This window comes from Microcaecilia unicolor, chromosome 4 (genome assembly GCF_901765095.1).
Source record: "Microcaecilia unicolor chromosome 4, aMicUni1.1, whole genome shotgun sequence".
Lineage (NCBI taxonomy): Eukaryota > Metazoa > Chordata > Amphibia > Gymnophiona > Siphonopidae > Microcaecilia > Microcaecilia unicolor.
In genome coordinates, this window is record NC_044034.1 from 279,067,680 (window position 1) to 279,094,156 (window position 26,477).

General features: G+C 41.9%; 1 protein-coding gene across 5 annotated transcripts in view; it reads left to right on the forward strand.

Moving 5' to 3' along the window:
• MID1 (midline 1) overlaps window positions 1-26,477 on the forward strand; it is a 496,103-nt gene that overhangs the window by 352,066 nt on the left and 117,560 nt on the right. For all 5 annotated transcript variants that reach the window (XM_030201611.1, XM_030201612.1, XM_030201609.1 and 2 more), the window contains exon 3: window positions 14,142-14,237. In XM_030201611.1, the coding sequence (XP_030057471.1) occupies window positions 14,142-14,237 (96 nt within the window). The remainder of the gene's footprint in view (window positions 1-14,141; window positions 14,238-26,477) is intronic.

Genomic DNA, 26,477 nt, shown 5'->3' on the forward strand with positions numbered 1-26,477 from the left:
AATAAAAAAGCCCATCCAATAGTTTGGGATTAATGGATTCGTGGAGCTCAAGTGCTTACATTTTGTATCTGCTATAAAAAAAATGGAACATTATCGTCTCCCCATAACCCAGAGGTTCTGGGTGGCTAAGCTTTACAGCTGACTGGTCAGAGATAGGATGTGACCAAAGTAGGTAGGTCAGCATACATTTTCAAGCTATTGCATTGCTTTGGTGTAAAGACGGATCGGTGGTCCATATTTACTGCAGCTCTTTTCATTGTAACTCAAACACTGGGGCTGTTCACCATGCGAGATGTTAGGATTCTTTGCAAAGAGTTAATTAAAGCATAGGTAACTTAGAAGACTCCGTTATTCTCACACATGAGCTCCAACAAGGGTCCACTGTCCTTAGGAGTTAGACTGAAGCTGTTGAGGAAGCCCACCCAGGCAGGTTGAGCCAATGTAAAGGCTCTTTCTCTTCTTTCAGCATTTGGTTCTTAAAGCTAATAGACCCAAGGGTTGTCCTTTCAAGAGCCCTTGCACTCTTTTATTCATTTGACAGATTATTCTTGATTCCTTGGTGGAAATAAAACTTACTGACCTGCGGAGAGCTACTATTTCTTGAAAGTGTGAGAAGAAGCTTTTAAGAAAGACTCTACTTGCTCCACTTAGGGTGGGGTGATACCCAGGGCCCATAAAATAATGTATATGAAAACATACTGATACTTAAAAGCCAAAGAAAAGATTTGTGAATGAAGTGTAGCTTACATGGATGGTACTGGAAGTGAGAGAATAGAGTGGGGAAGTTATATCTTTAAAAACTGTGAAATTGATTCAAACTTGTTCTTTTCCTCTGGAATGTCCTACTGTTCAAAGCTGGGCTCAAAAGTCAGGCTGCTTTTTAATTTTTTTAATAAAGATCAATTAATAAATTACTTTTTCCAACAAGCCTGTAGTGTCTACCTCATATTACTGACTCCTCTTTGTAGTTAAGCCTGCTTCAATGATGAGCTATTATATCTGACTTTATTTGGTTCTCTGTAACAGTATAAGGGCTATCTATATTTTCTGGCTTAATGCTGAAAGATTTTTGTCTTGATTTACTGACTTACTTTAATGCTAAATAGTAGTAGTATTATCTATTTATTTACTGCCCTCCATTTACATTCCTAGAGCACCAAATTACAACATTAAGAAAAAAACCTCTACAAAACAAAATAAATAAGGATCTTATATTTGTTTTGTTTTAATCTGAGAGTCTGTAAAACAGCCAAGACTAGACTGTCTTCCTAAAATCTAATAAAATCTCCACTCTCTCTTACAGCTCTGGACAAAGAGAGCTCTGTTTTAAGTACTATAGAGGTATAATGTGCATCCTTGAAAGCGGGGAGACATAACATTCGACTGTAGATCTCACAGACCTTTAAAGTTTATATAACTTCATCTGCCCCCTCAAATACTTTGGCCCTAAGCCTCATAAACATTTATGTGGAGTGGCATGTGGAAATAAGAGTCAACAACCAATTGGTAGGTGATACCGTTACATAGGACTAACTCTTGAAAGCTTGTCAAAGACATGTTAAGATAGTCCAGTTAAAAAGGTTTTACTCACAACTTAGTTGCTGACTTTTATTTCCACATGCCCAAGCATGGCAATCTAATTCTCTGTATGAGTGACAAAATTTTAAACTTGGCATAGTCAGCAAGAGGCAACCAGAGCAATGACTGCTGAGCAGAAATGATGTTCCCTTGCTTGAAATTCTGGTTGCCGTATCTGGTAAAAGATATGGTGGAATTAGAAAAAAGGTTCAAACAAGGGCAATAAAATAATAAAGGGGATGGAACTCCTCTCATATGAAGAAAGGCTAAAGAGGTCAGGGCTCTTCAGCTTGGAAAAGAGACAGCTGAGGGGGAATATGATTGATGTCTACAAAATATCGAATTTTTTTTTTTACTCTTTCAAAAAGTACAAAGACTACGGGACACTCAATGAAGTTACATAGAAATACTTTTAAAACAAATAGGAGGAAATATTTTTTCACTCAACGAATAGTTAAGCTATGTACAGGAAATTTATCAATGTTTTTTGTGGACATACAGGGGTGCCCTCTGATGTGTCCTCAACTAGAGAGATCAAAGTCCCTTTCTAAGCCCGAGCCAGTGTAATAAGCCATGCATTAGAACTATGTACTGAACTGTGGCACATTGTTCTATTGCACTTCCAGACAAAATTTATACTCCTGGAGCAGTAAACCAAATTACTACAATGTTTAAAAAAATGCATACTGACATATGTATGGGCATGCAATTCTGGGTATCAATATAATTTTCTTGTGTTCAGATATGTGCATGCCCACAACTCTCAGCAGTCCAACATGTTTGCTCTTTGTTCCAGCATACCTCCCTCTCAGTTCTCAGGTTTTATTTGTTTTTTTATTTTTTTTTGGGGGTGGGGGGGGGGGGGGGTTACTCATACATTTTATAGAAGCCAGAAAAAAGTTGTGTGTCTTAGGGTCTCGCAGTAAAGAGAAGAAACAGGCATGAAATCTTCACTAACACTGACTGCAGAAGAATGACACAAACTTTTATACCTCCTCAGACCATGCATTAAAGCCCCAGGATTGTCCTCAGCCTTTTGATCTTCTGCGTCTGAGTAGAATAGCTGATAGCTTCATTAGCATGGCTTTCTGTACAGTTAACTTATGTACAAAGTCTGTTTTTGCATAAAGTGCCCATAAAATTGTGCTGAAGCAGAGTTAATTAGTGCACAAAGCCTAGTACACTTTATTGGATTGGTCCCTATGGAAGTAACTACGGTGAGCATTAGCAGTGAGTAAATTTGAGAGACTGAGATCAAACTCCACGTATCTTGGCTTAGGAATAAGGATCATTATTGCTATGGTGCGTGCAAAACTAACCCAGTTGCAGACATTGCTCACTAGAAATATTCAACTTGGAGTCTGTAGACCCTGATATATTGGCAGGTACTACAGCAGCCCTGTCCTCGTTTCCGTGGTAACAGAAAGCCTTGTGAAGGGCAGATATGGAGCCTCTACAAAGCCTGTTAGTGTATGAGAGCTTGCCGGCCTATGCTGGATTTTGTTCCAGAAGTTCTTGCTACTGCTCTGGGATCTGTCAGCAATAGGTCTGAATGAAAATTGCATCTGAAACCCACAAGACTATTCCTAATTTACTGTTCCTGTGTAATAACAGGCTATGGCACATTTGTGTTAATTAAAGAGGTTTTTGCTTTAATTTTTACCCTTGTCTGGCTGTATCTGTGAAGGCCCATACTCAACCCTCATTCACATTATCACAGTATCAGTGGTTTTCAATTCAGTCCTTAGGGTCAGCTTAGCCCATCAATTTTCAGGATGTTCAATCAGTAGGTATGAGATACATTTGAATGCACCATTTTTAATTGTATGCAAATAAGTTACTCATCTTGATTTTGGATATGCTAAAAGCCTAGCTTACCAGCTGGTCCCCGAGAACTGGGTTGATAACCAATGCTATAGTGGACGCTGCAGTTGTATTCTCTCATCCATTCTATTGAGGTGACCTGGATATCGGAGACAAGGTCAAATCTAAGCAAGGGCATGCTATTTCATGAGAAATGCATACAGCGATAGAATGCTTCTTGATACAAAATGTAAGGAAATTGCTTACCTGGAATTGTAGTATAAATATTCAATTTGTCTGAAGAAGTTAAATCATTAAATATGAAATATCAGTTGTAAGTGATAGAGGGGTTGTTGGCAATAGAACAGGCATGCATGACTGACATTCATAAAATACCATACAACAGCACAGACAAAAAAAGATACTGTACAGTGGTTCCTCATTAAAGTAGATCCCTTTATTGTAAACCTATGAAAAAAATTTATGAGTGTAAAAAAATTTATGAGCGTAAAATAGCCAGTATCTCAAAGCCGGAAAGACAAATCTTATTTTTAATAGATTTTCTGGTCCTTACTCATATGTGGTTGGGAGGCGGGGCTAGTGCTGGGCAGACTTCTACGGTCTGTGCCCTGAAAATGGCAGATACAAATAAAAGTCAGGTATACACATAAAGTAGCACATATGAGTTTATCTTGTTGGGCAGACTGGATGGACCGTACAGGTCTTTCTCTGCCGTCATCTACTATGTTACTCACGTTACTATGTTATTGTGGGGGTATTTTACAAAGCGGCGTTAAGCCCAACATGGGATTTCCACTCGCTAAAACGGAAGTACTGCTGGGCTACTGCAGCAGCCTGGAGGTAGTTCCCACCCCCAGTGTGCGCCATTTTCCAGCACTACAAAAATATTTTTATTTTTGTAGTGCCAGTGTGTAGCCTGATGTAAGTTACCGCCAGGTTAGCTCGGGAGCCCTTACCACCACCTCAATGGACGTGCTGCAAGTCCTTCACTTGCCACACAGCCATTTCCTTAAAAAAAAAAAAAAGAAAGACCTGCCTTTTACCCGCAGAAGTAAAAGGGGTCCTTGCTCCACGTCAAAAACATGCACCAATGCCAGTGCAGGCCCCTTTTGCTGCAGCTTCATAAAAGGACCCCTCCAAGCAAAACGCTTAACACAAGAGATTCTCAACTTCCTGTTTTTGGGCCACTCTCATACCGCGTGACACATGCTGAGTGTCTTTGAGTTTTTCCTTGGTATGCAGTAATGAGACATGGAAGAACTTCCTGGAATAAGATATCTCAAATTTGCATGTTATCTCACACTGCAGAGACCTCTCCTTACACTTAAATCTTTCCTTTGTATAAGGTTGGGATTTTGCACCATGGGAACCATACAGTATTTACCATGTAATTTCCTTTAGCTGATGTAGTTTTTATCCCATTGCTAATTTGTTTATGTCATTTCATTTTATGAGCATCATGTACATCAGCAACAGCTAGCTAGATGTTGCATATTAAATTTTGATGACTTTGGAACACTCAGTCTTGAACTCTGAACTGCTGAAATTTCAATGTTGTTTTGTATTTATGTTAAAATATTTTGGCAAAGTCTTCTCCTGCAGAGTAGTATCCTTGCATGTCAAAAGTTGGTCTGGAATTCTAACAGTGGACATCTTGTACCATAGAACTTACTAAACCCTGAGGCAATGAGGTCCTGAAAACTGATGAATTTTTATGTCACTTTCACTGATCTGATGGCATAGCAGTCTACCTTACTTTCTCTTTTCCTTCCCCTGCCCTCGCATCACCTCCTTAGCTTTTCAGGCTTGTATAATGTGTGCATTGTTTGACTTATATAAACCCTGTGGGATCAAGATAGGCTGATTAATTTCAGCCAGAAATTTAGTAAGATATATATGCGAGTTGATTAAACAGGTTTTTCCCATTATGTATCTGTTAAGAAAAGCCACAGGCAAACAGATGTTTATAGAAGTCAACAAGCTAGAAGCAGAGTCTGAACTGCACTCTCTGAGCTGACTTCATACCTACCTGCAATCTATTATTAACTATAGCAGAGGTTTTTTTTAACCTTCCATAAAATGAGTTTGAAATGTTTTCCTTCTGCCTTTCAAAGCCATCTGAGGTGAATTGCCTAGATTCCACCTCACCCAGAAGGCTGATTCAGTCCTGGTTTGGCCTTTTTGCCCATGCATTTATTTATTTATTAGGATTTATTTACCGCCTTTTTGAAAGAATTCACTCAAGGCAGTGTACAGTAAGAATAATTCAAACATAAGCAATAAACAATTACAGCAGTAAAAATCAAACATATAAACAGCAAGTGACCGACTCACCTGCAAATGCGCAGTAGAGTCACTCAGAATGCTAAGAGTGTAGAAGTCCAAGCTCCGCCTCCACCAGCAGTACAGCCCAGTAGGGAGGAGGGCTTGGACATGAGCTTGGAAATCGGAGGAGGAGGGAGCATGGAGGGAAGGAGGGGGCGGAACTGAGGGAAACACGCTGGGGAGAGGGCAGGGGAGAGAGCAGGGTTGGTGGACCCGGGGGGGGGGGCATAGGAAAACAAAAAACTAGCCCGTTGTTATGGGCTTAACGGCTAGTATTCAAATAGCAATACAAAGTATGGTATAGTATACCACTTACAATGTCAACACAGTATGTAATAGAACATTTTAATAGACAGCATAGTGTGTAAGCAAAGATGGAACATATAGATAGGTAAGAGAGTAAGAGGAGTTAGCAAATGAGAAAATAGGCATGTAGCTCTGACTTCTATAATAGAGGCAACACTAGGATGTGACCAAGTGAGATGGAGGGGCATTTTCAAAAGGGACGTCCTTGCAAAACGGCAAAATCCAGGGGCGGGGAAACCCGTATTTTCAAAACAAGATGGACGTCCATATTTCATTTCAAAAATACCATCAGGGACGTCCAAATCCTTAAATTTGGACATCCCTACATTTGGTCATCCCTAGACATGGACTTTTCTGACTTTCGGCGATTTTCGAAACCAAAGACGTCCATGTCAAAAACAGCCAAATGCAAGCCATTTGGTTGTGGGAGGAGCCAGCATTTCTAGTGCACTGGTCCCCCTGACATGCCAGGACAACAACCGGGCACCCTAGGGGGCACTGCAATGGACTTCATAAATTGCTCCCAGGAACATAGCTCCCTTATCTTGTGTGCTGAGCCCCACTACCCACAACTGTACACCACTACCATAGCCCTTACGGGTGAAGGGGGTACCTATATTTGGGTACAGTGGGTTTGTGGTGGGTTTTGGAGAGCTCACTGTTTCCTCCACAAATTTAACAGGTAGGGGGGTATGGGCCTGGGTCCGCCTGTCTGAAGTGCACTTAAGTACCCACTAAAACTGCTCTACGGACCTGCATGCGCTGTCATGGACCTGAGTATGACATCTGAGGCTGGCATAGAGGCTGACACAACATATTTTGAAAGATGTTTTTCGAGGGTGGGAGGGGGTTAGTGACCACTGGGGGAGTAACGGGAGATCATTCCCGATTCCCTCCGGTGGTCATCTGGTCATTTCGGGTACCTTTTTGTGCCTTAGTCGTAAGAAAAACAGGTCTGGGTGAAAAAGTCCAAGTGTCCGTCAGGGACGTCCTTGTTTTTTTTTGATTATGGGTCAAGGACGTCCAAGTGTTAGGCCTAAGTGGTGTAGCTAAGGGGTCGCCAGGGGAGCAGCCGCTACCCCAAACGGAGTTCTGCCGGCGCCTATTTTTTTCTCGTGTTGCATTGAAAATGTGTGCCGGCAGAAGTCCGCTTTCGCTCCCCCCACGCCGTCAACCTGGCTCTGCTTCAGGTTAGGCACGCCCAAGTCCCGCCTTCGCTACACCTCCAACACGCCCTTTTGAACTTTGGCCGTCCTTGCGAGGGAGTGGTGCAGTTGGAGACGTCCTAAATTGAGTTTTGTTATACCAATTTGGGCGTCCCTGGGAGAAGGACGTCCATCTTCCGATTCTTTCTCCATGATTGTCAATTTCTCCTGAAATGACTATAGAATTCAAAAGGAAATACATTGTAGACTGCTTTGAGGAATAGTTAAATGAGGCAGGTGCTGCATATTGTATAATTTTCATGCATGTTTGGTCATATTTTATATGACATGAATGTCCTCTTATACCAACTGGCATAAAAGTAAATGTTGTGACATGATGGAGCAAACTTTCCCGATAAGCATGTACAGGGGCGGAATTTCAGCAGAGTATGGGTGGAGTAGGTAAGAACGCACATAGATGATAAAATACGCTAATTTTATTTATTTAGTTAGTTAATTTCTTATATACTGCCTGTGAGTCTGAAAGTTATCAAAGTGGTTTACATTCTAATCTACATGCATACATTATTAATTTAGGGGTGGCCGTATACACCACCTTGAGAGTAGCTGCAACTATCCACACCTGCTAGGTAGGTGCAATTTCTGTCACACTGGTATTTTATGAAGCTTTATTATAAAAATACCCTCATTGGGGATAATTCTATAAAGTGGATGCCAATATTTAGGTAGCAAGTTTGAAGGTGGGAAAATACATGGACTGAGTCTGGTTGGAGTGTGGTCAGGGTGCAAAGTTACATGTGTAAATTATAAAAACTATTCAATCAATATTTAGCCGATGGAGTTCAGTGATTGTTTTAAATGCTGGCTGTCGCTGGCTAAAGTAACCTCAGGCCATTGATTATACAGGTTTCACTGGATATGTGCTGGCTATGGGGAGTTATGCAGGTCTTGGCCAATGTTCAGCTGGGACCCACCTAAATGTGAGTCCTGGCTGAATATCAGCCAGGACCTGCAGTGAGGGGGGGGGGGATATCAGGTCCCCCTGACTCCACCAAGTTCTGCTGGTCCTTCTGGGTCTACCTTAACTTCCATGGTGAGCCCTTAATGGTAGTACCATGAAAATATAGCCGGATGTTTTGGCCACCACTTTTAAGCAGGAACGTCTAAGAGCAGGAACGAGGACTACCATTTAAGATAAGTTAGACCTGGGAGGGCCTACCAGAACTTGGTGGCATCCAGAAGGGAGGTTGGGACGTGCTAGGGGTGGGTTTTACTGTTGTGGGAGGGGCACTACAGGTACCACAATATAATGGCAGTAAGGGGGAGGAGATATATTCTTGATTTTCTGTGAGGTTTTCACTATGAACTCTACAAGGAGAACTGAGCAAGCTCAGAACTCTTATGATAAAATAAGGTGGCATAAAGGAAGAGAGAATTTCAGGAAGAGACTATTCTTTGTGCCCTTAACTTGTAAAAGTCCTTTAAGCGATATTGATGAAGGGTTGTCTGGATTGTAAGCAATTTTGCTGAAGGGGCTGACTGGTAAGGTTTGCCTCTTTTTGGATAATACCAAAATCTGAAGTAGGGTAGACACCACTGATGATCTGGATAGCAAGAAAAGGGACCTAGCAAAGCTGAAAGAATGGTCCAGAATTTGGTAGCTAAGATTTAATGCTAAAAAATGCAGGGCATGCATTTGGGCTGCAAAAACCCAAGAGAGAGGTACAGTTTAATGGGTGAAGTACTTCTGTGCACAAAAGAGCAGCGGCACTTGGGTGTGGTCATATGTGATGATCTTAAGGTGGTCAAACAGGTAGAAAATGCAATGGTGATAGAAGGATGGGAAAGGTGAGGAGATGAATAGCCAGCAGGTAAAAGGAGATGATAATGCCTGTGTAGAAGTCTCTGATGAGACCTCATTTAGAGTACTGTGTACAGTTCTAGAGACCAGATCTTCTAAAAGATATAAACAAGATGGAGTCAATCCAGAGGAGAGCTACTAAAATGGTCAGTGTTCTTCATCATAAAGCTAGATGAACATTGGAAGACAGGCAGGAGAGGAGTGATATGATAGAGACATTTAAATACTTCTGAGGCATAAATGTATAGGAGCTGAGTCTCTTTCAATTGAAAAGAAGCTCTAGAATGAGGGGGCATAGGATGAAGGTGAAAGGGGACCTACTCAGGAGTAACTTAAGGAACTGCTTCTTTACGGAGGGGGGGGGGGGGGTGAATCTGTGGAACAGCCTTCCGGTGGAGGTAGTGGAGACAAAGCCTGTATCTGAATTCAAGCAAGTCTGGGAGAAGTACATAGGAGAAGTACATAGGATTTCTAATGAAGAGAAAAGGATAGTAGATGGCATGGATGGGCAGATGGATGGGTAGGCACGGTTTACAGAATACGCCTAGGCGGAAATAATTTTGGTGCTGATTTTCAGGCGCCATATATAGAATCTTGTCCTAACTGCTTAACACTCGCTAGTAAAAGGATCCCTTGGTAATTCTATTCCTGTGATTTTTCTCATTTAGTATAATGTGTGATTGTCTTGCATCAAGCTTTATATCTGTGGAAATGAGGATGTCCCAAATGATCGCAACTTCTGTCAGGGTCATGAGCCTAGTGTTTTTCTGGAACAGGAGTATAATAGTGTTTAGTTTCCAGTGGACTGGCCATGCTGCTTTATTGTGCCTCTCTCTATATAGGTCTTCTGATGTCAAGAACATCACACTCAACCATGAGATGTGTGATTTTTACCAGTTCAGGACTATAAAATCTGTATTTGTTTGTTTTACCCGTTTTTCCTATGCTGGTTGTGAATCATGCTGTGATTATGACTCTTTCATCTTTACTTTTAAGTTCAGCTCTCCATAATGATTCATGTGTCAGGTTTTGATTAGAGACAGCCATTCATTTGCTCACATTCACACCTTTGAAAATGGACACAAAATCATCAGACTCATATTAATTTACAAGTTAACATGCATAAAGTTGATTTCCCTTTGTTTGCTGGTCTAATTCTTCTGTTGCTTCTCCCCCTGCCCCCGCCCCATACTGCTGGATTCTCGCATATTCCTTCAGTTCATTGGAACACTGTCCAAGTAAACAGCATAGCTGGGTTTAAAAAAAAAAAGGTTTGGAAAAGTCCATAAATGGCTGTGAACCAGGGAGACTTGGGGGAAAAACACTGCTTATCCTTGGGCATAAGCAGCATGGAATCTATCTACACTTATGTATCCTGCCAGGTAGTTGTGACTTGGTAAGCCACTTTTGGACATAGGATACTGGACTTGATGAACCTTAGGTCTAAACTAGTATAGCAGTTCTTATGTTCTTATGGAATATGTGTAATATGGAAATTAACTATGGTCATTTATTTTCGTACTTAGCAGTTTTTGAATATTTTGGCCTGTTATTGCAGTTAACTAGTTGTAGCTTTCTGTGAGTAATCTATTTCTATAAAACACTTACTGCCTGCAGTTCTTGATGTACAATCTTGGCATACATTTGTTCTTGTAGATTACCTGGTGGGGACTGAGGAGTTTTCTTGTTCTTATGTACAGTTTTTCTCAAAGCTGTATGAGAGCATGGGGATTGCAAACTGATTGATTTCTTGTGTCTTATTCCACGTTGCTAAAGTGTTTTAAAATGTCAGTTTCAGTCTTCTGCAGTGTTCTTTGCTGATCTTTTCTATCAGTAATTTGTGCCGGATTCTCTTGCTGCTAGATGTCTATGGGGCTCATATTCAAAGCACTTAGGCTTACAAAGTTCCATAGGCTACTATTGGGCTCATTTTTGAAAAAGAAAAATGTCCAAAAAGTGTCAAATAGCACCATTTGGATATTTTTCTTCTCAAAACGTCCAAATCGGTATTTTCAAAACCTTTTCACAGATGTTTATCTATGCAATTCATCTGCAGTGCGTACAAATCACAAGGGGGCATGTTGGGGGCGTTTTGAAGGTGGGATTAGCACATTCCTAACATTTGGACGTTTTACAGCTATAATGGAACAAAACAAAAATGACCAGGACTAAAACCAAGATCTTTTGGTCTAGATTTGTTTTCAGAATGAATAAGGCACAAATGGAATCAGGGGTGACCCCCCCCAATACGTCCCCAGTGGTCACTGACTCCCTCTCACCCCCCAAAAATGTAAATAAAAATATGTTACCAGCCTCTATGACAGCCTCAGATGTTAAAGGCAGGTCAATTAGAGCAGCATGCAGGTCCCTGGAGTAGTGTAGTGGTCTGTGCAGTACATAGTGAAGGACCCAAGTTCCTATCTGCCTCTGCCTATCACACTTGTGGTGGAAACTGTGATACCTACCAAACTCACCAAAACCCTACTGTATCCACATATAAGTGCCTTTTTCACCCAAAAGGTCTATTGTAGTGGTATACAGTGGGAGACAGTGTGTTTTGGGTGAGTTTTGGAGGGCTCAGGGGATAAGATAAGGAAGCAGAGGTGATATGTGTACCTGGTAGCATTTTTATGAAGTGCACAGAAGTGCCCTCTAGGTTGCCTCATTGGGATGTTTGGGGGACTAGTCTAGTAAAAATGCTGGTTCCTCCTACATCCCAATAGCATGAATCTCTACGTTTTGCACGTATTTGTTTGTTTGTTTTTTTTCGAACATTGACCAAAAAGCAAAATGTCCAAAGCACAAAACCTTGTTCGAAACAGTATTTAAAAAAAAAAAAAATAGACATTTTTCTTTTTTGAAAATGACCTTTTTTATTTCGATTTTGGTAGTTGTGTGCAAAATGTCCAAAATCAGACTTAGACGTCGTATTGAAAATGCCCCTCCATGTAACTGTGTAAGTCTAAGTGTTTTGAATACACCTCCACAAATGTTTTTCTGCTAAACTCTTTTATATCTTATACTGCTCACTATAAAAAGCACAGTTTGGTTATTCTTTCTGGCCACATAGGAGGCATTAAGACTAAGAAAAGGCAGCATGTGGTCAATCATATATCCAGGTGTATAGGCTATTAATTTCCTCATACTCAGTAAGATATAATAGTCTAGCAGGAGACCAACAAATGTATTTAGCAGAAATTTCTCTGGCATATACTAGAATATGTTTACATGAACTGCAGTTATTGCTGCATCTCTGTAGCCTCATAATGTCCTGCCTCTATTTTGTATTAACTGTGTTTGTTCATATTCCCCCTAATATTATAAAAGTCACCAAAAATTGTGTGCACAATTTAATTAAATAATTTATTGAGATTTATTTACCACCTTTATGAAGGAATTCACTCAAGGCGGTGTACAGTAAGAATAAGTCAAACATAAGTAATAGACAACTACATCAGTAAAAATATTCAAATAATAATACAAAGTATGGCATAGTATATTACATTACAATGTCAACACAACATGGAATAAAACATTTTAATAGACAAGCTAATTAGTGCCAATAATTGGCTTTTTATCAAGCAATTATTGACACTAATTAGAGTTAATTGGCATTTACGTATGTAAATTTAGGCGCAATATAAAAACTGGGGTGGAAATGGGAGGGCCGTGGGCATAATGGAGCTGTTCCTACAATTAACGCATGCTGTTATAGAATAACAGGGATACGAGTTTAATATAGGTGCGTACATTTGCATCACATTTCTGTTGGGCGCGATTTCCAGGGATAAGCGCTATTCTATAAATCGCACCTAACTTTAAGCACGACTTATAGAATAGCACTTTTTTCAGCACTGATTTTTTTTTGTGTGTCATGTATAGAATCTAGCTCAGTGGTTCCCAAACTTGGTCCTGGAGGCACCCCAGCCAGTCAGGTTTTCAAGATTTCAACAATGAGTATTCATGAGAGAGATTTGCATGCAGTGAAGGTTTTCATGAGAGGATTTATTCAGAATTTCTCACTTTAAATTACCGGTTTTGTTTTTTTTTAGAAGTGGAAGGTTAACCTGTACAGCCTATAAACGCTAATAGTGAGAAACATATGTGTGCATGTCTGAGCAAAACAGAAACAGCAAGCACACATCAGCGCCATTCTTCTGTGCTTAAATATGAGCCTTTCAATTGAAAACTATTTTTGAAATGCTTATATTTAAAGGTTAGAAAAACTGCGCTGATAAATGCTTGCAGTTCCGGTCTTTGCGCTTATGTGTCAAGCACATTCCTTCCATTTGCTTAGAGCATTGCAGAGCTAAGTTTCAGTGCTGATCTTGCACTATGTGGTATGTGCTGTTGGCTTTAGCAACAGACCTTTAAGCATCAGTCCCAAGATTGTAAGACCCCACCCACCCATCCGCCACCAGTAAACTGTCACTTCTCCAAGACCACCTAGCCTGCCACAATGTGTAGATTGTAGATGTACTTTGGCCTTGGATCGTCCTTCGAGTAACAGGGTTTCTCTGTCTCCAGTATTGTCTTGCATTTAAGGTGATCTCTCCAGGTCTTCTTTTGTAGATTACTTGTTTCATTCTCATTTATTTTATTTATATTCTGTAGTCGCAATCTAAGGAGGCAGCACTTTTTCTTAGGCCTGTTTCTCTTATTTTAAAAGATTTATTTCTCTGTATCCACACTTCAGTTTTCATGCCGTATTTGTGCTTTACCTATGTCATACATGCCTGTGAATCTAATGTGTCTCAACACAGTCCCTCCTGTAATGTAGACTTGGCAAATGGTTCACAACTTCCACAAGCTCCTCTGAAGTTAAATGGAAATCAGAATGAAAAGACTTTTCTTTGCTTTAATGAACCACTTAATAGCTCTTTTTTAATGTTATATAAGTCCTCTTTGTGCTCATTTCACTTTCTTTCAATTCACTACTAAAAGTGCAAAAGAAATAGCAATAGAAAGAAACAAATTCTCCCGAAATTTGTACAAATATTCTAAAACTCTAGTATGTTTACAGGCCTTCAGTTAAACTATGCCTCAGGAAAATGAACTGTTTTCTTGTTTTCTTTACACAGCAAAATTTGGAGAATAACCTCACCAACCTTATCAAAAGAAACACTGAGCTGGAAACTCTGCTTGCTAAACTGATTCAGATCTGCCACCACATAGAGGTGAGTGCCGCTGTATGAAGCATGAGGTAACACGTGAGCCACCTGGGAACACATACTAGAAAGAACTGTTTTAAGTGTTTTAAAGGGAACTTCTCAAGCCAGTGATTTCTGGTCCCCAGGCAGACCCTGTGTGAATGTCTCCTCACAGTTAGCTGGAAACCAAGCCATAAATGTGAAATTCAAACCTAATGATGGTACAGACTCTCCTCTGATAGAGTGTAAAATGAAATTGCTTATGGAGGGACCCTCCGATCACCTGTTCAAAAGCAGTCTCTGGAGCTACACAAGCAATAAGATGATGGCTCATGTGGAACCGGAGGGTGAAATTATGTCCGAGGCTCTCACTCTTTACAGCTCTTCTGATCTTTCATTACTGCACTGTTTCAGTGGAGGGTAATGTCTTCAAATGGGCTAGTGTTAGGCATACCATAACAGTAATAAACCTCATTCTCAAGCCAGGATATGTGGAGTATAATCTCAACCTGTTAAGGATCACTGTAGTACTTGCATCATGTCAAAGAGAGCTTTCTTCTGGTGTTCATAAGATGTAACGTGTATAGGCAACTTAACCAGATGTGTTTGAAAATTTCTTTTAATCAAGTCTATGGTTTAATGCATTAACTTCTGTTTAGAGAAGAGATGACTGAGGTAATGCCTTGTTTGCATGTTCCAGCACATAACAAGGTTACATAGATGGTGGTCAACTGTTCTCCATCTCCATTAAAGGTCTGGGATAGTGCCTCCCCCCCCCCCCCCAAATGCTGAAGAGAAAGGAAGACCCCTTTAGCTAGTAAGGAGCAGGGTTCATTGTACCCCCTGACCTAATGCTGATATTTATGCTCTGTGATGACTGTTGCTCCTGACCAGCTGGCACTCCAGAGTGAAGCCAAATGGCAGGGAGGGGGCCCACAGCAGCCACCCCTAGATCATTCCCCTTTCTCTTAAGGATAGCCCTGTGTCTTAGAAATAGATCAAGAGGGAACATATTTAAATTGCAACAGAGAAGATTTACATTAGATATTAGGAAAAATGTCCATCTGCTGGGGTGATTAAGTACTGAAATAAGTTATATGTGGGGTAAGTGAACTTCCATCACTGGAGTTTTTAAAGAATAGTTTAAATAAACATCTGGCTAGGATAATAGTTTTGGAAGAGTGAATTCTGCTGTGAGGTCTGGGGATAGCTATGATGACCATTTCTCTTCCAGTTCTAATTTAAGCTAAAACAAAAAATAAGGTAAATATAAATGATATAGAACATTGTAACCAGTTCTTATCATGACCTAGATATGTAGGCTCAATGTTAAAGCAGCCATATAAATCTGATATTTCATTATGTAGTTTCCCACTATTCCAGAACCTAAGGCATAGTTGTGTCCATCAACCAGCAGGTGGAGGTAGAGAACTAAAAACTGAGCTGAGACATATCTCTTTTGACATCCAGTTCAGCTCCTCAGTATTTTCTATCTCCAGCCAGGGCCACCGAGAGGAGGGTGGGCAGGGGGGTAAAATTCCCCAGGGCCTGGCATCTAAGGGGGGCCTGCCCGGTGCTAGCGTTGCTGTCCTGTTCCTGAATGTGGCAGAGCAGAGTACTCCCTTCCTGCCGCATCCAAACAGCCTCTTTGGATGCGGCAGGAAGGAAGAAAGGACTCTGCTCTGTGGCGTTGCTGCGCACAGGAACAGGTGAGCAATGATAGCGCCGGGCCCTGGGGAAGTTTGCCACGCACAGTGACAGGAGCAAGACAAGTAAGCAGGGCAGGGCCGGGGGGGGGGGGGGGTGTTTTCCCCCAGCCTGGCTTTGTCTCTCAACGGCCCTGTCTCGAGCTGGTGGATGGCCACACTTCTCAGCCTCCGGTTCTAAGTGATTTACTTCTGGTCCAGTTGGTCATCTGGTCCCCAGTTGTGAGTTGCAGTGGCTTGAGTCTGCAGAGTCATATCAAGAAGTCTCTGGTGCCCTGCAAATTTACTTCTTCCAAGTTTCCAAGTTTATTAAAGACTTGCTATCCTGCACATCTATGTTGCTTACAATACTAAAATAAGAAAGAGATAAGAAGGAAATAGAGTGTGAAGAGGAAAAAATAGCACATGGATGGAGGAAATGGAATGCATTGTTTGATAGAAAGATGGGTATTAGCTAATGATAAAGGGAAAAAGAGGAAAGTCTGAACTGACTGGGAGGTCCCATCTCGAAGACAGTCCTAGGATAGCATAAAAACATCCTTGAAAAGGAATGTTTTGAGATCTGTGTTCCGAGGTAGAGGGGCAAGGCATTCTATAAGGTGGAACCGACAGCTGAAAAGATAGAATCACATGTAGTATCATATCTGATGTCCCTGAATGAGGTACAACCAACAAGTGTTGTTGGGATGAGTGAAGAACATGTACGGAACCTAGGGGGTCAAAAGCCATGCCAAAAATGGAAAAGATCCGGACTATTTAATTTTGAACACCGGGAGAAAGATTTTATAGGTGATTCTGTGTATGATCGGTCACCAGTGTGAACCTTTGAGGAGTGGAGTGATGTGATCAAATTTCTTCAGGTCTGAAATTAGTTAATTGCGGTGTTTTGGATCAATTGCATATGATGTTATACAAGGGACTAAGGCAAAAAGATCTACAAGTTACAGTAGTCCAGCTGCAAGAGAACCAGAGAGTGAACCAGTATATTAAGGGCTGATGAATGAAGAAGTGAACTTATAGAACAGATCAAGTGAAGTTTAAAGAAGCAGCATCGGATCAAAGTAGAGAGTTGGAGTTGGAAGTTCAGAGAGTGGGCAAGAAAGAATCCAAGTAGTTTAGAGAGGGATCTAGAGGGATCTAAACCCCACAAGGTAAGAGCAGAGGGATCTAGAGGAATCTGAACGCCACCAGTTAAGAGCAGTGTTCAGAATGTCTTACTTGGTGGGTCTAAAAATAGAGGGGCTTTAGATTTTTCAGGGTTCAATTTATCATTAAGAGAATGAATTTCCTGGGGATTGGCTGAGTGTAAAGGTGTTAATATTTGAATATCGCCCATGTATAGTTGCTGAAGGAGCCGTTAGATAAGGGAGACCTACCTCCTGCGGAGGGGGAAGATCCAAAAGTACTGAGGTTGTTTCATAAAGAGGAGCTCAGTGCTCTTATTTCTGAGGCACTGGTGGTGCTTTCCATTGAGGAGCCCTCTGCTTTGGCATCAGGAGTTCCATCTTCGTCAATCATGAGGGGGCTTAGAGGTCCTTCTAAGGCCTTCCCAATGCATCCATTCAGGGTCCTGATTACAGAGCTCAGCAGACACAGGGATGAGAGTGGGAAGAGCCATGACTCGCCCTGTTGGTTCTGGAGGAGAAAGAGAAATTGCAGCTTCCCAGGGTGGACTCCCTTGTTAAGATGGTAACTAAGAAGACCACCTTGCCACTGGAAGGGGGTATTACTCTAAAAGACTTACAGGATAGGAAGCTAGAAGGCTCACTGAAATAATCCTTTGAAGTGGCCTATTTGGGCCTTCAAGCGGCAGTGTGTAGTTCATTTGTGTCAAGAGCATGCCTGAAGTGGCATGAGCAGTCTGTAACACAAGACAAGCCATAACACCTAACTGGAAGCAAGGTTGGTCTACTCGATGGATGCATTCATAACATGCTACAGGTTATGGCTGCAGACTGTCTCAGGCAGCGGATGCAGCATCAAAGTCCCGCCTAGTTAAACTGTCCTTTCGGGGCAAGTGGCTATTTGGACAAGATCTCAGTGACTTGGTGAAATAACTGGGGTAAAGTAAGCCACAGTGGTTGTCGGAGGATAAGCCAAAAATCATCTGGTCGTCCATCTTCAGAGGGCTTTTGATCTTGAGACAGCAGTCAGTACCGGTCTAGTCATCAGTATTATAGTCATAAGTAGTGCTTTCAGGCACACCAATCTTCTTTCGTATGGACAGGAAATCCTCCTCCCTGCCGGCTAGAGCACCCATTGCCCCACGAGCTTTGCAATGATGCAAGGCTGGTCCAAAATCATGTCAGACCAGTGGGTTCTGCACATTCTTACAGAAGGTTATAAGTTGGAGTCTCAGTCGATGATAAATCGCTTAGAGCTCAGGGCAGTACGGAATTCTTTATGTGACCGCTCCCTTTCTGGTGGGGGACTCAGTCCAAGTTTTCTCTGACAATGTAACAGCGGTGATTTATATCAACAAGCATGATGAGGCCCACAGCTGTCCAGTGGCAGTGGAGATGGCCTTCCTTATAAGTTGAGTGGAGAAAAATCTTCTCTGCTTATCAGAAGCTCACATCACATGATTATGGACTGTGGAGGTGGACTTTCTCAGCAGGCACTCCTTGAACCTTGGAGAATGGTCAAGCTGATAGTGGACTGAAGGGGTTCTCTGCTTCTGGACTTTTGACCATCATGTGTGAGTGCTATTCATCCTTGTCAGCCTGCTTTCAAACTTGTCCTTCTAGTATACAATTCTTCCCCTTATCCACTTTCCCCTTTCTGATATGAGCTTGGGTAGAGAGGCAGAGAGTAATGGAAAAAAAATCAAAACAAAACAGAATGGTCACCACCATGGAGGTCTCCAGGGCCACCACTGTCCTCGGGCCTTGCATTCAAGAACACCGATTTATGCAGTCTCAGTCACACTAGGGATCCAGCTATTGAAAGAAAAAAGTTCAGAGTTCCTACATAAACACAAGGAAAAAGAGTACTTGGCCACTTTTGAAGCTTTCCTTTGCAAAGGAAGTGCTGCAGTGTTAGCAGGCTCAAGGTATCGACCTGAGTATTTTTTCAGGCTGGCCTGGCTTCACAATGCCTCTGTTTTCAAGCTACACTCCTTCCTCTGAGTTCAGTTCCAGAAGGCAGTCTCTTGCTGTCTCCAAGCTCCCTAGTCCATCTTCAGTCCCTCCTTACGGTAGGCTCTCAGCAGTGTCATGACCCACAGTTTCTCAAAATACTCAGACTTGCCTCTTTGTTTTCAGGATCTGCTCTCTCCATGGCATTGCTTGTGATCAGTGGCTCTGCTCTGAGAACTTTCTCAGCAAGCACTCACTCTGGGCTGTGTCTCTGCTTCTCTGAAGTGCTCTTGGATGGACTGTATTTAACCTGGTACCCTGCAGTGTATCCTGCAGCTCTCACAGACAGTAGACTCGCTTTTAACCTTAAAAATGTCATAGAGGCGGAAAAAACAACAAACAATTCACAGTCTGAAAATAGAGCTGGGAAAAAAAATCAAGAAAACATAGCAGTATGGTAAAAAGTCTTTAATAATGTATAGTTCATTTGCATGTACAAGCCACCTGCCCAATGCAGCAATGTTTCAGGGCAGATGCCACTGCTTTAGGGGCATATGATGTTACCTTAATGGGGAATCTCAAGTTTAACTTAAATCAAAAAAAGGACAATGCCACTATATTTGAAACAAATACAATTTTACCAACCAAAGTGGCTCAATCATTTAACAGTTGCTATTCATCTTATGTGAGGAGGAAAAAAGCCTCTGTATTTCCGTTTCAGTACATACTTGTGTCTGTTTAATTGGGATGGAATCTTCATAGGCTAAAAAAACCTCCTCATAACTTTAATCAACAAAACAGCAATCACATCACATTTGACGAACACTTATCTTTAGTGCCGCCCAAGCAGTTGCACTGACCACCCTTCAACATCTTCTGTCCTTCTGTGACTGTTCTCTTGTGCTTGACTGCTTAAATATTTTAAATTTAAATGCTTTACTTTTTGTCTATTAGATTGTAAGCTCTTTGAGCAGGGACTGTCTTTCTTCTGTGTTTGTACAGCGCTGCGTACACTTTGTAGCGCTCTAGAAATGTTAAATAGTAGTAGTAGTAGTAATTTAACTTCACTCTGATACGCCCGACGGGGTCCCGTTTTGTCGTCACAGGCTTTCTCAAGGGAAACACGTCATGCTGCGATGTGAATCTACAAATAAAAGCATGAATAGGCCCCTGCTCTGATGCCACACTCCTACACTTGATAACAATTTGTACTCCTTCCTCTGACCTGCTTACTAAGCTCTACAGTGCTCATTGCCAGAACAACACTGCCTCTAAGATGGCGTCTTAAGACTACTCTCCTATGATGTCACTGTTATATGATTGGCTGGCACATTGTCTGAAAAAACTCAGAACCGAATCTTAAAGGGCCCATGTTATAAAAACGTGGCCCATTGAATCATAGTATTCAAACCATTGGGCTCAAGAGACTTGAGTCTAAAGATCCACCGTTGTTCTGCTTGTAAGAGACATTTGGCTCTGTTACCTCCCCTGATGTCTATTGTGACCTGATCAATTAGTAAGCAACGAAAATCAGCAAACATGTGCTTGAAAATGTTGCAATGGGCTACCAGGGGGGAACCCAATTGTTTTCTCCTCAAGCAGGATTTGTGTTCTAAAAGTCTTATGTGAAGTTGTGTTTATATCTTTATGATGTTTTGCTAAAGTAGACTCTGTAAGTTTTATGTCTGTCTTTATTTCTCCTAGGCTTAATGTAACAAGGGGTTAAGAAGAAAAAAAAATAAAAAATACTGACCTGGGGGGCTCTGGAGGGTCCGGGAGCTGCTCCAGGGTGTGTGGAGCAGTGGATGCGGGGCTGCAAGGAGCGGGGTTTTTTTTTTAAATCCTTGGATTTGGGGCCGAGGGGAACGCTGCTTGAGGCAGCATTTTCTTTTCATTTCCTGACTCCCGGGGACGATTCGGCAAGTCCCCGGGAGTGAAGATGTTTTCGGGTCCGGTTTTGTAACCCGGGGACGGTTGAGCACGTCCCCGGGTGTAGCGGGACGAGGGGAGGTTTCTTCACCCCGTTTCGGGGCCGGTTTTGGCTTTGGCGCTAGGCGCCAAGCGAAGAGGAGCGCCGAAGAGAAGAGGAGAAAACGTGCGGGCGTGTGCATGAGGCGGCGCGCCTCATGCACATATCGCGAACGAGCGTCTTCGCGTGTAGGCCGAAGCCGGGGCCTAAATTTTGGCCCGGCTTCGGAAGTTTTTTTATTTTGGCTCCGTTTCGGTAGGGGGACGTCCAGGACCGGAACGGAGGGAAGCGGAAACGTTAGGGGAAAATCAGGAAAACAGGTAAGGGGTTTTTAACCCCAAATTTTAATTGGTTAATTTTTAAATTGTGGAAATAGGGACTTTTATTTTTAAAAAATCAGGGTTTTGAGTTTTTTAAATTCTGTTTTCAGTTTTGGGGTCGGGGGATTTTTGGGGATTTTTTGGGTGAGTTAGTTTTTGAATTTTTATATTTTTAGGGGGTCTTTTGGGAAGGGTGCTATTTTATGGGGTTAGGAAAGGGTTAATTTTTAAATTTCGACGTGGTATGTCCGGGAGATGGTTTTAGAATTTTTGAGGGGGGTTTTAAATTTTTTGGGAATTTTTCCGGGATTTTAGGAAGTTTTTTTTAGGGCGGATATTAAATTTTGGGATTTTTAAATTTTAAAGATATAGGTTAATAGAGAATGGGAGGTTTAATTAGTATGGGAAATTTGGGGTAATTTGAGTAAAATTTTCAGGGGTTTTATATTAATTAAAGTTTTTCCCATAGATTCCTATGGGAAATCTTTAATTAAAATGGGGCTTGAGTAGTGCTGCTCAACATTCCGCTGGTCAGCAGAAGGATACGGAATGTTGAGCAGGACTCAGGATTGGCTGGATGGGCTGCGGAACCCCAAGCCAAGGGTCCGTCTCCCAGGTAACGGGCAGGCTGGCAGTTGGCAGAGCATTGCTGACTGAGGTGAGGAGAGGAAGTGTTTTTGGTGGTGTGGCTGAGATAGAGGTTTGGGATTGAGTTTGTGAAGATTGGATGGTGTTAAGGTTTGGAGTTGGGAGATAATCAGAGTGTTGTGGAAGGTTGGAGGTTGGAGAGAGAATTTTTGTAGGTGTGCTGTGATTTTTGGGTGTAAAGTGTATGGTGAAAGGGGGGTGTATATATGTTAATGCTCTTTAGTATAGGGATCATTTAAGTAAGATTAGGAGGTTGTAGTGAGGGTATTGTTATTTTAATTTTGTTAGTTAGTGGTGGCCAGTGTATAAAATTAAAGTTGGGATTAATGTCATTAGTGGGGTGGGGTGATTAATAGGTAGATAGGGTTTTCCTTCCTTTTGGTTTGTTTAAGTGTGAGGTGTAGGTGACGGTCACAAAGGATCCTGAAATCATCTGAAACCATTCATCTTGGGCCCCTACGCAAGACAGATCCTGAGGACAACCGGCCGGTGCTACTAGGGTGGTGACTATAGTATACAAACAAAAATTTGCATACTTACCTGAGTTGATCACGGTGTAGAACTCCTACAAGAGATAAAACAAATGCACACAAAGTATCATTTTCTTTTAATGACTAAATATTAACATTAGAAATTATTAAAGAATTTATTGCATGTTTAGAAAGTAAAAGAAGAAAAGAAAGAATGCTTATCTGATTGGGTCCTTTAGTGTTGTTCAGAGTTGTCTGTAATAAAAGAAAGAAAAAGAAATTAGTTCACTGTTAGAATATTCTGTTTAAAATTGTATCTGGTGTATATAAAATAAATGTTAATTACATTGTTACATTTGAATTGAGTTTGAGTTTGAGTAATTTAGGTAGAATCCAATTTTAGTTTTCTTTCCCTGTATATCCTTTGAGGGTCTACAGCGAGGTTAGTGAACTTGTATCACCCCCTGTGTTCTCAGGTGTAACCCACTACCTGGCACGACTACATTCAACAGGGTTAGGGTGACACTTAAACAACGGAACACAGAGGGGGGGATAGCAAGATTAATATGACTTGGAAAATTCTTGAGAAGTACAGGCTCCAAGTTTTTGTGCCTGTTTCTATCAGGAAACCCAAGTTGTCATTGCAAACCAATGGTGGGTTGATTAATACTAGAGCTAGGGGTAAGAAGAAGTTTGATATTTGTGACTGGATTATTCATAAGGGGTTAGACTTCGTATGTTTGATGGAAACGTGGTTGGTAGAAGGAGATAATGTTTCTCGTAACCAGTTTTGTCCTGAGGGTTATGCTTGTATCTGTGAGCCTCATAGTTTTAAAAGGGGTGAGGGATTGGCTTTCATTTATCATTCTAACCTGGTTTGTTCAAGTATCTGTTAGTATATGTAACATCATTGAATGTTTGTTCATTGAGTCAAAAATATTATCAGGGTTTCATGTTTTAGTAGTGTATAGTCCTCCTAATATCCACTCTGAAAATATTTATTTGCTTATTAAATGTATTTCTGAATTATCTTTAAGTAAAGACAAATTTTTAATTTTAGATGATTTTAATATTTCTTTTGGTTTGGTTTAAGAATAGTATGTATGCTTTGTTTATAGATACAAAGGAGAATTTAGGTTTTGTCAAATGATAGATTTTCCCACTAATCAGCAAGGAAATACTTCGGATTTGATTTTTGTTTCTCAAGAATTGATTACTGGTTGGGTTTCTTTGTTATCAGAACTGATGTCTTGGTCTGATCTTTTTTTTTTTCTGCTATACTCTTTTCACATGGATGGTGTAAACCTGACCAATAAGAAAGAAGTGGTTCAGTCCATGAAAATAGTAAAATTAAAACATCATTTATCAGATGTTGACTTACAAGCAAAAGTGGATTTTTTTATGCCTGATAAACTTGATTTTGAGCTTGAGATAGGTGTTGATAAATGGTTTAGTGGTTCGTAACTCACAGCAGATGACTTATTAGAAGTTTTGAGTTATTTAATTTTTCTGTACCTAGAAGTAAGTGGTATCGTTCAGGACTTTGTTTACTTAAGCGTCAGCTGCATCACCTTGAGTGTAGAAGGCATAAGAACCCTTCTAAGGAACTTGAGAAAAATGTAAGGCTGCCAGTAAAATTTTATCATTCTGAGGTGTTTCATCGTAAAAAGGATTATATTAATAGCAAACTTGGGGCACCTTTTAATAAAGTGGTGGTACATGTACCATTGCTTTGCTTTGTGCCAAGCCGGCACTACCACTAGGCTAGCATAGGAGCCTGGCGGTAGTGCCTGCCCCCAACATGTCAACAACAAAAAGAAGCAACACTGGGCCTTCAAGATTGGGATAATCAATGTTCTCCTTTATTGTGAACTTGACCTGACACGGACCGTGTTTCGGCGCACAAGAGCCTGCTTCAGGGGTCACAAAATCTTGATTTTTTACTTTCCAAGAAATGAGTAACCAGACACAGTCGCAATACAATGCCTCTGGTTTACTCACTCATAGAACGCTGACAGCATACGGAAAAAAAAACTTTTTGCATGTTTTTCTATCAATGGGGGGGGGGGGTCATTCGATTCCACTTAAAGATGAAATATTAACTTTAGAGCTTCATTGCGGTAGCGTAGCAAGGGCGGGGTGGTGGGGGCGGTCCGCCCCAGGTGTCACCTCAAGGTTGGTGCTCTCAAAGTCCTCTTCTTCCTGCCAGCTCCTGCATCCTACTACCTTTACAAAAGAAATCTCGGAAGCCGAGAAGCAGCGCCTCGCGTCTGCATGTAAAAGCAGTGTGGATCATCTCTTCGGGCCTTCCCTCACTGTCTGTCCCGCCCTCCACTGACGCAAATTCCTATTTCCGCAAGGGCGGGACAGACAGAGTGAGGGAAGGCCCGAAGAGACGATCCACACTGCTTTTACATGCAGATGCGAGGCGCTGCGCCTCGGCTTCCGAGATTTCCTTGTAAAGGTAGGGTGTGGGAGCTGGCAGGAAGAAGAGGACTTTGGATGGAGCTGAGGGTAGGCACTGGGTTGGGGGGGGGAGACTCAGATGGGAGAAGGGGGAACAGATGGGAGAAGGGACGTGGAGCCTCCCAACAGTTAAAATACACTGGGGGGGATCATTGTGCTGCACCCAGGGGGGGGCAATGGCGAACCGCCCCGGGTGGCAGCCACCCTTGCTACGCCACTGGCACTGAGCAAAGGCATTGGCTTACAGCCATTTCCTGGGGAGCCCTTACTGCCTCTTATTTAGGCGGTAAGGGCTCCAGCAGTAGCCTGGCGGTAACCGGGAAGCACTGTAGGGTGAAAAATAAGTAATTAGGCAATAATTATTCCCTGATAATACTTATTACAAGGTTCCTCGCTCAGCCTAGGGGAAATATTATACAGGAACCTTGTTGCTGGCACCCTGCCAGTGTTTTGTTCCCTGCCAAAGAACCAAAGCCACGTCACAGATGATAATTATTATTATTTATTACAGGTAGAAAAATAGACACTCTGCAATAGCTTATATGCAATATAATATCTCTTACTGATATGCACACTAACAAAATATATTGTCTAACTACACTCTGATTATCCTGAGACTATGTACAGTAATGATTAGAACAGTACAAATGATATCCTAATGATCCTTATGAAAACTTATCACATCTTATGCAAAATACACATTAGCAGCTGTCCCTGACCAAGAGCTGACATAAACCAGTCGTACTTAGATAAAACCACTGCCTAACCCCACACTAGGAAATATATCACTTTGATCTTACCACGCTGTCCTGATGACGGCTTCAGATAAGACCGGAGCAGAATCTCCCCAGACGCTATCTCAGCTGTCTGTGTCTTATGTAGTGCAGGTCTTTCTCAGCAAACAAGCAGGTTCCTGTCTCTCCATTGGTTATCAGAGCCAAAATCTCTGCCACCAGTATTTGCACCAGTTATGCAGGTCACAAGGTTGGTATCATACAGTCTCTAGCTCACCCCGAGCCTTGCTGGATTTCTCAGGTCCTTCACAGGTACTCCTCCTCTGAGGGTCTCCGACTAACTTCTTCTCCCACTCTCCCTGCTTCTTCCGGACCTCTCTGTTGGGTGATAGCCTGGACCCGTTAGCCTCTCGTACAGTCCAGTGCATGGGCAAGAAGAGTTCTTTGTTTTGTGACCTTGGAGATGGTAACTTCTGGTGCCATGAGTATGACTCCCTTCCCAGCGTCTTAGAGATAGAAGGGGGATGGTTGGAACACAGAATGTCCTTGGCTTCAGCAAGCCTGTCAGTGATTTTCCACAAGCTGAAGCTGGATCTTGCTGACACAGAGATGTGCAGGTCAGAGGGTTGCAGCAGCCGTCTTATTGTACCAAGATGTCATAGGCTTGTATAGGCCAAGACCAGAGTAGGCTAGATCACAGGGAAATACCCCTACAGCACGCAGTGCTGCCTGATTATTGCTGGGAATGCCCCCGGTGCTAGAAAATAGAAAACTATTTTGCAGTAGTGGAAACGGAGCCGGAACTACTGCCGGGCTCCCCTGGGAGCCTGGCGGTACCGCCGAATCGCCGAGTGGCAAGCTGGAGGTTGGCCCACTG